The sequence below is a fragment of the Choloepus didactylus genome, chromosome 8 (genome assembly GCF_015220235.1).
Source record: "Choloepus didactylus isolate mChoDid1 chromosome 8, mChoDid1.pri, whole genome shotgun sequence".
In the NCBI taxonomy this organism is placed as follows: domain Eukaryota; kingdom Metazoa; phylum Chordata; class Mammalia; order Pilosa; family Megalonychidae; genus Choloepus; species Choloepus didactylus.
Window position 1 is genome coordinate 60,773,303 of NC_051314.1, and position 13,409 is coordinate 60,786,711.

At 33.5% G+C, this 13,409-nt stretch overlaps 1 protein-coding gene across 10 annotated transcripts in view; it reads right to left on the reverse strand.

Moving 5' to 3' along the window:
- CNOT2 (CCR4-NOT transcription complex subunit 2) overlaps nucleotides 1–13,409 on the reverse strand; it is a 132,151-nt gene that overhangs the window by 22,216 nt on the left and 96,526 nt on the right. For 9 of the 10 annotated variants that reach the window (XM_037846914.1, XM_037846906.1, XM_037846909.1 and 6 more), the window contains 2 exons: nucleotides 9,552–9,618; nucleotides 151–298 (listed from right to left, as the gene is read on the reverse strand). In XM_037846914.1, the coding sequence (XP_037702842.1) occupies nucleotides 151–298; nucleotides 9,552–9,618 (215 nt within the window). Of the gene's footprint in view, nucleotides 1–150; nucleotides 299–2,832; nucleotides 2,917–9,551; nucleotides 9,619–13,409 lie in introns of those variants that run through there. The other variant, XM_037846915.1, reaches the window with a different exon arrangement.

Here is a 13,409-nt window from a genome sequence, read left to right on the forward strand (position 1 = left end):
AATAAAATGAGCATAGGGCAATCAACTTACTTTTCCTCAGTGAAAGGCACTGAATCAGAAAATCAAATAATTTACCTTTTTTTAAGACTAAAAAGTTTGCTCACTCTACAATGACACATTTGAGAAACATTCTGGCCCATCAATAAATACCTGCTTGGAGATGGAGGCGTGTGAAGTGACATTGTTGGTACCCCTGTTGTTGGCGTGACGTGGCTCGTTAACTGAGTGCCTTGTGATAAGCTGCGATTTAACTGAGGGGTATTGTTGCTCATTCCCCTCATTGGAAGGCCTAGTGCACCTAATAAAAAAATTCAGAAGAAGGAAATTCATTGCCATCAGGAATGAAATTGTTATCCATCTTCTGGAGTTGGCAATTTAAAACATTTTAAAATGACCTAACATGTAGTAATAGGCAAATTTTAAATGGATATATTCAATTTATTCCAAAAAGACTCTAATTTGTAACAAGAGTATGTTCTATTCTGAAATTTAATATTATGAGTGGATAATGCCTTCACATATCTTTTTCATACTTCTATTGTAAAATAAACTATGTATGTCAATGATTGTTAACAAATTTAGATGGCTTGTTTTAACAAAAATACATTATCATTATGTATAAATATGCTTTCATGAAATTCCACAATCTTGTGTTTTTGTTTTAATTCACAACTGATGTACAAGTCTCTTTACTGCTATTTATACATTTCAACATAACAATTTTTATAAATCCAACATAAAATGCTACCAACTAAAAAACTCAACCTAATATACTTATAAGATAAAAATTTTAAACATTAAAAAATGTCAAAGTATAATGATCCTCTATTTATCTAGTATTCCTGGGGGATGGATGTATTCCAGTAGGTGTATTATGAAGTTTACCATTCAGATTCAAAACAAAAAATTAACCAATTTGGATAAATTTATTTCAAAAAGGTATTACAATCCTTGCCTTTTTATTCAGATAATAAGAAAAATCAATTATTTTCTTAAAGATCCAAAATAATAATGGACAGCTAATGTTCTATATATTTACTTTTTCCTGTTTATCCTTCAAAGAAAAGATGTTCAGCTGTCATTTCTGTTGTCATCATATCCATTTATGGACACCTCTTTGCTTTTCTTCCACCTTCCTGACCCATACCTTTTAGTGCTAGTGCTCCCTATCTTAATCTGCTTGGAATGGCCTATCAGTCAACCAAGCTTATTGTGAACTAGAGGTTAAGTATAAGTGATAAGATGGCATGAAAGTTCATGAGGATTTGAAGTGACTTTTTTTTTCTTTTTGATCTAATATTGGGTCTAAGAATTTCAAAGACTGAAACTATGACCTCCAATTTATGAAAAATGATATATGAGACAAATGTTTTCCTTCAAATATCTCTGCAAAGTTTATCATTTGGCATAACAATGTACCACCACTTTCTAACCTAGGGACACCAGTGGATCAAGAAGATTTCACTGACAGGAATCCAGAATTTGGCAGCCCCAGAACTCAATTTTGCTTTTCAACTGAGTGAAGGCAACATCCCAATTCAATACAGCTACTATATCATATGTGCACTCTCTTCACTCATGTACCATGAAGACCCAATCTTGGTTCTGCAATTCTTTAATTGCTTGAAGGGAACTGGCCAAAATTATAAATTGGTTTAGTCACTGTATGTCTAGTCACGATAGGGTTTGTGACCAGGAGAATGCAACTAGATGCAGCCATTTTCTCTGAATCTGGGACAAAATAAGGACAAATAAGAGATTGAAAATCAGCCTATACATGGTTTTTCCAGAAGAAATCAGTGTTTTCTTTCCCTTGAGCACACCAGTTTTTCTTCTATCTCTAGGTGCTTCCATGAAGGACCTCCAAAGTGGTATCTTTCATTTCACTTATCAACAAACATTTATTAAATGTCTACTATGTGCCAAGCATTATCTTAGCTACTGGGAATACAGTGGTGAACAAGACAGAAAAGGCTCCTACCCTCATGAAGCTTAAAACCTACTCCCCAAACATGCTGTCATTTCCTACAGATGCAAATTTCTCACAGAAATGTGCTTCTCACAGTCACTGACCACTAAGAAAAATTATACGGTTTTAGAGCCAGAAGGGACCTTAAAGATCACCTAGTCCAATGTTCACATTTTATAGATGAGGAATCTGAGCCCCAGATAAGTTAACTGGACTTCTCCAAGGTGACATAAAGAACCAGGACTAGAATTTAGATCTCTTAACTACTAGTGTTCTTAATGGAAGCACTATGGGTGCCTAATACAACTCTAGATTCACACCCGTGTTGTGACTACTGAACTGGAACACCTCTTATCTGTTTTTCTCCTGCTTTCTTTTTCTCATTGCCTACTTTTCCTTCTCTTCAAACCTCCTTTATAAATCTCTCTCTTTTCTTTCATTTTCTTTCTCCCTCTCTTCTCTATCCCTACTAACATTCTTTCCTCTAGTTTTACTTTTCCTTTCTGCTCCACCCTCTCTATACCACCTTCATCACTACAGACATATACTCTCAAAAAAACTCTAGTATACCCATTGGTCCTTTTGTAATAATCTACAAGCCCGATAAAAGACTCACTGAGATTTGTCCTCTTCACCCCTCCATGTATATATTATTCTATACATCATGATTAAAATATACAGCTTCAGAAATATTTTAGAGATTGGAGATAATCTGAACACTAACAAAAAAACTTTTGGAGAAGGAAATAATAATGGGTAAGGCTATTTAGTCAATTAGGAATCAGCATACTTGAGTTAATGCATAATGCTAAGAATGGAGAAAGACAGCATAGGAATAAAGAAAATCAAAGATAATACTTTACTTTTATTTTAACCTTCAAAATTCACTCTCTTGATTTCATAAAAACAGCTAATCCAAAAGGTCTGAATTTCACCTGGTTGAATTACTTGTGAGAAGATCAAAAGAGACAAGTGTATTACTTCAAACTGGATTATCAACCACCGAATACTTACTAATCAATATATTTTAAATTTAATTTAAAACATTAAAAAAAAGCACTAAATATGAGGATTCAAAGATTTATTTTGGGGAAGTAAAATATTAAATTTGAGTTACTTGAGTCAAACTATTACAATTGGGTGGGGACAGGGGAGGAAATATTTAACCTTTACTAGCATAACTAGAAACAATCACAGAATAGTTTCCAAAATACTGTACCAAGAACAGGACATGCAAGCAAGCAAACAAACAAAAAAGAAGGAAAAAAAAAGCTCAAAGATTTTTGGCATAGAAAAACCAAAATAGGTAAAAATGTAAATATGTATGTATGAGCTTGTATATGGGTAAGCTGACTGGGAGGTAAGCAGAATTAAAATTTATTGAGTACCTAACAGTGATATATTAAGCACTATGCTACTCAACTCACTTTCTCCTACAGTAATACTATACAGAAGGTATTTATCCCCTTTTTACAGACAAGGAAAAAAGAAAGGAATGAATGACAACAACAACAAAAAGTTTACAAGGTTATAATTCTGAATCAAAATTTTCCTTCAATTTGACAAACTGATGATAATATAATATTAGGAGTATCTGAACATATGCTAAATATTTCTTATTGATCATTTTCCCCAAACCAAAAAAAACATGATCTAAGAAATGACTCCATAAATTATTTCCACTGCACAAATTAACACCTCATGGCAAGATGTGTAATTTCTCATTGTATCTTTTGCTAGAGATAAACAATAATACAAATTATAAGGGGAAAAAAATGAATTACAGCAACCAAACCCCTGAATACTCATAATTAAATGAAGCTCCCTGGAATTTTTATTAAGGAAAGAGGAAAAAAATCCCTTGATGCAAGACAACTACCAAGTACTCCCTTTTGCATTCCCAAAGCAACTAGCTTAGCTTCCTCTAGAAATTCACTGCTCACACTAACAATGGACAACAGTCCTAAGTGGTGCTTTATCTTACCTCCAAAACTTTTTTCTTTTTTTGATGCATACTTAATTTTATTTTAATTTTTTGAGTTTTTTTAATTAACAAAAAATTAGAAAACAATCAACACAAAAACATAGCATTTCAAACAAAACAAAGGATTAAAAAAAACACCCTACCTCCAAACTTTTCTATACTTTAGCTGACTAATCGTCCCTAAAAAAATTTATACTAATTTCTTTCATTAAAATCAATGGATTTTAGATAGAAAAGACTCCAGAGATCATCCCAACTATAATGCAGACAAAGAACTAAAGCCAGATATTAAGTGACTTATCCAAGATCACAGAGGTAATGAAGAATAATGATAATGATCCAATTTCTTGATTCCGATTTCAATACCTTCTTTCAATAAATTACTTTCCATTTCTTAATAGTAGTTGTTAACTTTTGTATCACTGGGGGAACTTTAAAGAAATATTGGTATCTGGGTCCCATCTCCAGAAATTCTGATTTAGTCTGGGTCACGGCAATTGGTGGACAACAGATTTTTAAAACTCTCCAGATGTTTCTACCCAGGGTTGAGGAGGACTATTCTATAGTATTAAATTCAAATCACAGTTTACTCTTTAAAATTTTTTCTTGGGACCCAAAAGAATTTTCTAACTCTAATTAACATTTTACCTACCTCAATCTAATTTTTGTTACATACTACATTTTCAACTTAAAATTTTCTCCCTTCTTTCCCCATTTCCTTCTACCTCTTTATTCAAATTATTCTCCCACCTAGTATACTTTCCCTTCTCTTGTTCTAAAGGTACAAAAGTACCTAATGTAAATTATAGTTGATAGACAATAGTACAATTTTAATAATCTCTCATCAATGGTAACAAAGATAACTGTTAAAAAAAAGTACAATTATTTAAAAAATGCTGACATCAATTGTAAAAAATGTTCCAAACCAATGCAAGCTGTTGGGGGTGGGGTGATGTACAGGAATCCTGTATATTATGCATGATTGTTTTCTAAACCCACAGCTTCACTTTAAAAAAAAAAAAAAAGCAAGCAAAAAAATTGTTTTATAATTGAGGTGTTTACATGCTGTATATATAGTGTTCTTAGGGTGCACACAGGAGAGACCCCTGACTCAGACTCAGGTGTAGAACAGATTTTTTGAAGGAAAAAGAATATGAATTAAATAATGAAAGACAGATTTAGCCAGGTATTTGGTCAGTCAGGTGGTGGGGAGTCAGAGGGTACAGATGTTAAAACATCTGAGAGAATAGAAAGATGTATGAAAATGAAGACAAGCGATAACAACTGGAGGAGTAGGCTTGCCTTCTGGATGCTAAGCATAGATGAAGCTAACCGGCTTCATACCCCCAAGTATGTGAAGTTTCTACCATACTAGAACCAGCTGAGAGTCCCAGGCAACATCTGACTGAGCCCTTAGGGACAATGGCACTCTGTAGAACAGCTGTGTGAATCTCGTAAGAATACTTTGCACTACTCCTCAATTTAAGTTTCCAACAGAGATTAATGGCATCCCATTCACAAAGTGCTGCAGGTCTCAAACCTTAGAAATCATCCTTGGTCTTTGTCTTTCTTTCAAATACCAAATCATCAGTCATAGTAGCTCTATCTCCAAAATATCCCAAATCTGACCACTTTTCAACACTTTAACCACTAGTTCAAGCCACTATTATTTTCTTGCCTGGACTTCTGCAGCAGTAGCCTTGTCTCTCTTTCTTTCTTGTCCACCATCCTTCCCCCACCTAGTCCATTCTCTACATAGCAAAATTATCTTTTAAAAATGAGGTGGATCTTAAAATTCTTCCCATTAAACTTAGAATAAAATCCAAATTCTCTACCAAATCTTTACAAGACTCTACAGAATCTGATACCTGCTCCTCCATTAATCTACTGCACTCTCTTCTTTGTTCACTACACTGTCCTTCCTCACTCTTCCATGAGCAGGATACTAAGGATACGAAGACAATGAAGATGTGCAATAAATACATGCAGTAACACCATAGCTGCTCAAGCAAAAGTATGTACATTGCACAGAAATGGCATAAAAGAGAATGATTTCAGTGGTGGTCATAACACAACATTGTGAATGCAATTAACAGCACTGAAATATATATCTGAATATGAATCAAAGGTGAAATGTTAGATTGTATATATAGTAATAAAATAAAAAAATTTTAAAAGTCCACAGAACTACATGACACTACACAGTGAACCCTAAGTTAAACCATGGACTTTAATTAATAGTACAATTATAAAAATGTGCTATCATCAATTGTAACAAACATTCCACATCAGGGCAAGGTGTTGGTGGTGGGATGCTACATGGGAATTGTGTATTTTCTTTTATGCACTATTGTTCTGTAAACCCATAACTTCTCAAATTTAAAAAAAAAAAAAAAGTGGGAGAAAAAAAAAGACAGACTGATCTCTTCTAACACACATCTGCAGTATCTGGTATGACAATATGTATGGCAGGCACTCAAGAAGTAGCTGTTAAATTCAACTGCTACCTCCTTTCTGAAGCTTTCCTTTGTCATTGTAGCCTACTGTGCTTTTCTCCCAAAATACTAAGTCTGTCTACTTGACATATGGTATCTTTTAACATATGCATTAGCACTGTAGCATAAATATGCCTTGTCTTCCCCAACTATATCATGTGCTTCTTGAGAGCATGAACCGCCAGAGCATTTAGTGCATAAATTGTCTAACAATTTTCTGAAGCTACCAAAATGTGTCATTTGCCTATCTCCAATGTCAACAGCATCAATTTTGATCCACCCCACCCATGCTTTGGTTCCTCAAAGAGTAAGTGGCCTTCTTTTAAGCGTTCTCAAAGCAGAGGGCCAAAGGGACGTCTATTGGAAGCATGAGACTATGCCACTGCCTGCAAGCCAGGAGTTTGGACCCCGGAAACAGATTTATTTCTTCTCCAAGCTAGAGGTCCAGATCCTCTGAGGATTAAAATACAAATGTGTAAATTGTATTCATCCAGGCAGCTACTTAATCTATGTGCCTATAAGATAATATGCACGCAGGAAGCACGCAATAAATAAATGGTAGTTTCCTTTTTCTCCTATCCTCCAAGGCTCTAAATCCTGTTGGTAAGTAGGAAAAGGCTGCTCCAAGTTTATGATCACTCAATTTCAATGCACTGAATATCCAAAAGACATTATTTCCTGGCTCCCCATTCATTCCAATTTAGCATACAGTTTCAGGGAGCCCAGAGGTCCTTAATCTATAAGGTGTGACGAAAATAAAGAGACACTCAAAGATAACAAGTAGAGAACATCATGCAACTTGAAACAAGCTCACATTCATTGGCTTCTCTAGATACAACTGATGACCAGAATTCACATGAACTCCTAGATGAGAAGCTACTTATCTGGATATAATCATACAATACTAGAATCTGAGATCATACAAGCTCTTAGTCCTGCATTTTGGGGGTACCCTCATACACTGCACAATCACTTCCACCCAGATCTGGAAAAACGTAGTCTTAAGCAGTTATGTATCTGCAACAAAGGGAATGCTCTCTCTTGTTTAACTTCAATCTCAGTTTTGGAGAGTGCACTCTTTCTTCTTCTTCTCTACCTTTAACAAGCTTTCCAACATCAAAAACGCACAATAGTAGACCTCACATTTTAATGACACAAATCCTACTGAACTTTGCCAATCTAAATACAGAGTTAATGGTGGTACTCAATGACCTTGGGAGGAAAAACAAACCATTTTATCGATACCAATGGCCAACTACAATACTGTGATAAAGGCAACCTATCATAAGAATAACATCTCTAATCTACAGAGTGAGCCATCTGTTCAAAACACTGCTTCATTAATGCTCTCGTCATACAGCCATTTAAGACATTTAATACTGAATCCAAAAGAAAGCATTTTTGTCACATGACTTTTAAAAAAATTAACAAGCACCTTAAAAATACTTTCTCTAATGAAAACAGCTCTGCTCATTTATTAATCTTTTTATATTTGTAACAAAAAGTACAATAATTTACACAAATTAAGAAGCCAATAAATGTCCATCATACAAATGAGGTAACTGTTTCAAACCTAACCCATTGTGTATCTTAGCCCAATTACATTTGCAGGTTACAAATATTAGATCAGATATTTTTCTTAAAATGCAAATAGCTGATTATATTGTGATATCATTGTCATTCTCCCTTACAAAATAACCTGAAGTTTCCCAAATATAATTTTTCTCCACTTCATATCTAATTTCTACTCTGATAAACTGTGTGCCTTAAAAAGATAATGTTAAAAAAAAAAGGTTCTTCGCAGTTCTCTACAGAAATAAACTACAGCTTTAAAATAATTAGATACTTCCATGGTAAGGCTTCCAGAAGGGTGAAAGTCACATTAGAACACAGGTTAAATGGGACAAGCTACTAGCTGATACTATCACCTCAACAACTAGGATGAATATTTGAGGGTAAGTGAGCAACTTTTAAAATATAATAGAAAACTTTTAAAATATTTTCTGCCTAAAGGAAAACTGCTAGTATCTATAAGCAAATTAGTAAATTTTATTTACTAATTCTGTATTAACAAAATTGAATCCCATAGCAAAAGAGGAAAACCACAAAAGATAGAAAGAAGACGGAAAATATGCTTACCTATAAAATAGGATTCTTCCCCTACTAAACTTCAGAATCAATTTGAAGGGTAAAGTGTTATGACAAACTATTTGGAAAGCTTTTCTTTCCATTACCCCGGCAAAGAGCTCCAAATCAAATAACTGATTTTTACTTAAAGTTGGTTAACATAGTCATCCGACTGTCTCTTCCAGATACTCAATTAGTCTATAATCTTTGAAGAATCTTGTAACACTTTTATACCCCCACCATACAAATGACATTAAGAGAGAGGATTAAATCTTATTAATATGTAACAATTTGGAAAATATAATTTGAAAAAAACAAAGATATTTTCTAATTTAGAGATTTATGAAAATTTTATGTAATAATAATAGCTAACATTTATTGAGCGCTTACTATGTGTCAGGCACTGTGCTTTAAGCGCTTGAAAAGTATTAGGATATTTAAAAGAAATATAATCTTGTGTCATGGAAAAAGCATTGAACTGTGAGTCCAAAAATCTAGATTCTACACCTAGACTAAGCAAAAGCAAAAGAAAAATTGCTAAACAAAAAGAGCATTTCATGAACTGTTGTTACGCAATGGAGATACATTAATAAATAAGCCAAACACCACAAATAAACAAAAAACAACCTAACCAGCCAAACAAAACACCTTTAACTTCCTCTAAAAGAAATCATGAAGTATGTCAATTTTTAATTTGTTTGCAAATCTTCTTCAAAAATACTGCAAAAGAACATAAAAATACAAAAGATGCGGAACTAAATTTCAATCTATCCTACATCCAAATAACAAAAAATTCTGAATCAGTAAAGTCTGAAATTATGAGGTTTTGCTATATAACAGAAATAAGGAAAACTCTGAAAATTAAATATCTTTCCTTTTACGCCTTAGAATGAACCATAAGGGCAGCACTGGTTGTTCTTTGATAATTATTTTTCTCTTTAAATAAAGCATCTCATAAAAAATGCAAAATTCTTACTTTGTTGCCCGTATAAACTTGCCCCAAATTGAGACAGCTGACCTGATGTAGATGGTGATGCCAGCATCTAGAAACAAATTAATTATATTAGAGCATAAAGAAAGTACATAGAGCACTGTATTTATACTTTATAAATCTATACATTATAAAATAATAAGAGATTCAAACCTACATATCTTATTCAGAAGCCATAAAACAAACATTACATTCAAAAATTCCATGTTTTTAAAGAGAATAGCACAATGGGATGAAATCAAACTGTGCAAATGTAATTCATTCTTGATTACTACAAAGGATGCTAAGTTTCACTAAATGAAAACTATAGCGGCATCATTACTTTGCTAAAAAAACAAACAAAAAACTAAGCTAGAAAAACCACGAAAGCTCTATCTCAAAAAGTCAACCTCTATAAATTTATACATAAAATTGCTTGATTCTTAAAATAATACATAAAACTAAATTCTAAATTCAGTTTATTAAAGTTAAAAAGAAGAGTACCTAAGAAGAAAGGTACTGTACTTGGTAAAAATATTTCTTGGTTGTTATACACAAATAATTGATGTGCAAATAGACAGAAAAACCTATCAATCACACACACAACTACATAATAAATTGAGAGATGACATAATAACAAAAGACAAATCAAAAATACTTTAAAAATATAGATGTTCTATAATGCATACTATTTGTTAGTGAAATGTGAATTTCATGGTACTTGCAGCATAATGTCTTTGAATTTTTTTGCATCAATGTCTTTTTTTTTTTTTTTTTTTTTGTAATAGAGTATAAATTACTTAAAAGCCTATTATACTCATAGAACACGTTATCCTCCTAAGAGTCTAGCACTGTGGTAGTGCTATATACCGGGCAGATACTTAAGCTAAGTAAATGAAAGTGTGCAGACAGATGTATGTATGTTTGTATGTGTGCACATGTGTGTGCATGTGTATGCATTCTCTGTCCTACATTAGACAACCTCAATTTAAAAGACATGGGCCAGATCATCAAGAGGTTCATAACCTAGAGAAAAAAGAAAATGAATCATACATAATTAATTATAACCTATGCCACAGTGTTAGAGATGCTATAAAGGAAATTTAAATTATCACTGGAGGAAGATAACTCCGAACAAGGGTGAGGTATCAGAAACACTTCACATAGCAGTAACATGTGGTATAGGTACAGATGAGGGTATTTCAGGCTGAGAATACGTAGTAAGTGTTAAGTGTAATAAAGATTAATGACATGATTAGGAATCAAACAAAAGTAGAAAGAGTGGAGCTTGCATAATAAATTGGGGGAAGTGGATATGCGTCACTTCTGTGTACATTAGGACATAAAAGAATATGCTGGGGCCAAATTGTAAAGGGTTTTCTTGAATGCCATACAAAGATGGTGTTGAGAATTGAACAAAAGGCATGTTCAGGTCCCAACCCCTGGTCTTGTGGGTTTGAAACCATTTGCAAATAGGACCTCTGAAGATATTAGTTAAGGTGTGCCCAAACTGAATGAGGGTAGACCTTAATCCAGTATGGTTTAAGTCCTTAAAAGCAAAGGAAACCAGACTCGGAAAGAGAAACAACAGGGAGAAACAAGAAGCCCACTTAGAGGAGAAAGGAGAAAACACTGCCATTTGCATTGCCATGTGACAGAAAAGCCAAGGAACCCCAAAGACTGCCTGCCAGCCAAAGATACTGACACCATGAAGAAGCAAGCCTTCCAGTCTCTGAAACCATGAGCCAATAAATTCTTGTTAAGTCGATTCATTGCATAGCATTTGTTTTAACAGGTAGGAAACTAAAATAGACGGCTACCAACTATGGCAATGAAAAGAAGAAATAATATTATTAAAGCAAGGAAATGACATGATCCAATAGAATAAATGGATGGAAATGGAAACCAGTGAGAGATTAAACTAGAACAGAAGTGGAACTAGACAAGAGAGGCATTCTGGAACACTAGAATTTAATGTCCAGTTGAACTGGCTGGGTTATAGGGAAAAGGGGATGGGGGGAATCATGACACTGGCCACTAGAGAAAGTGAGAGGAACACAATACACATTTCATGCTATTTCCATGTCAAAATTTCAACTTGTTTTAAATTATTCTGAAGTTGACTAAATTTTTTTTTTTAAATGGTAGTTTTTAAACTAACGATGCACCTCAGGCCTCCTGAGGCAGGTGAGTTATACGTCACTCTAAAAACAGCATTTATAATACAGTAAAGAATTTTCTTTAAAAATATCTAGATCTTATAAATATTCCTTTTCAAATCATAAAGTACAGAATCTAGAAAACTAATACTCAAGCTATATATTCTTTATCAAGCATAATCCAATAAATGGGAAGACAAGGCACATCTGATCAAGTTCTTTTGTTAGGTACTATGGTCATTACTGCTATGACAAAACCGTCAAAATTCCAAAACATATTAAAAGTTCATTTCCAAATTGCGAGAACAAGATCAAAGGAGGTATACAATATATAATGAAACTTTAGTTGGCAACAAATGGTAAAAGTTTATATAAAATGTTTAAGAATCATAGTATTCTATCATCATAAACTATAAAATGAAGAGTACAAGAGTATATTTGTCTCTAAAGATTTCAAATGTCAGTTTACATGAATGCATGACTTTGAATAATCCATACTGGGAACATTCTAGAACCAACCACTTAAAACTTTACTTTCCTCAAAAATTTACATATTCATTGAATACTTAGTTCCAAAGAACAGATATTTTTGTCTACTTTCCCAGACGGCATGTCACCTTAGGCTAATTACTTGGAACCAAGACAAAACAGAGTGATCCATTTACCAGTGCCATGCAAATTATGTCATTTCTATATGTGCCATTACATGAAAAACTTTAGTAAACATTGCTTTACACAGGAATATGAAAGTAGTGTAATCTTAATTTAACAATTTATAACTTTTAAGATATCCATGTGAAATAAGCATCGATAACCAACAATACAGACAGATGTTAAGTGACAGGCTCAGAATACAAAAAATACAAACAGATAATTTGTTATAAAATCTTTCTAATGATACATGTTGTTAAACTCTGAAAACATGCTTCATGAAATAAATGAATGCTAAAACTGGACTTAATACAATGAAGGAATGTAACAGGGACAGAAATGCTATTAATGCAGGCAAAGAAAAAGCACAAGAAATGTACCCTGGCAGGGCAATGTCTATACTCAACAAACGTCAGAAAATTTATATTTTTAAATGTTGAAAGTTAATAATATAGAAGTACATTTCTTAGAAAATATAGAACTTTAAATCCAAAGACAGAGTGCAGTAGGGAATGAGCCCAGCTTTGGAGTCAGGAAAAATCTGGGTTTGAATCCCGGTTCTACCACTTACCAGTGGGACCGCCGAGCCTCAGTTTCCTTCCTGTAAGACGGAAGTAATACTACCTACCTCATAGAGTTGAAGTGAAGATTAAATGAGATAAGACTGGCACATAGTAGATGCTCAATAAATGGTAGCAGCAGCTGCTAATAATCTAATCTTCCTCTCAATGCAGGACTCATTAACAGCATAAAGTCAGAAGAGGGGTATTCCACCTTTGGGGAATTTATTAAATAATACCCTAAAGTTATATCTTTTTCCCCAAACATCTAAAGAAAGATGTTTTTCTTAAATTCCAGGTAAAATAAGGAGTACAACTTGTATTCTTAGTGGGGGAAAACAGAAAAAGATTACATGTTACATAATCAGAATTCTGAGAACAATAACTAGATTACAGTTGTTCCCAATCTAAAACTTTCATTAACAATATTATCTTCTCCTTATCATTTGAAGTCTATAATACACACTGTAGTTAGTAAGTAAATAAATACATAC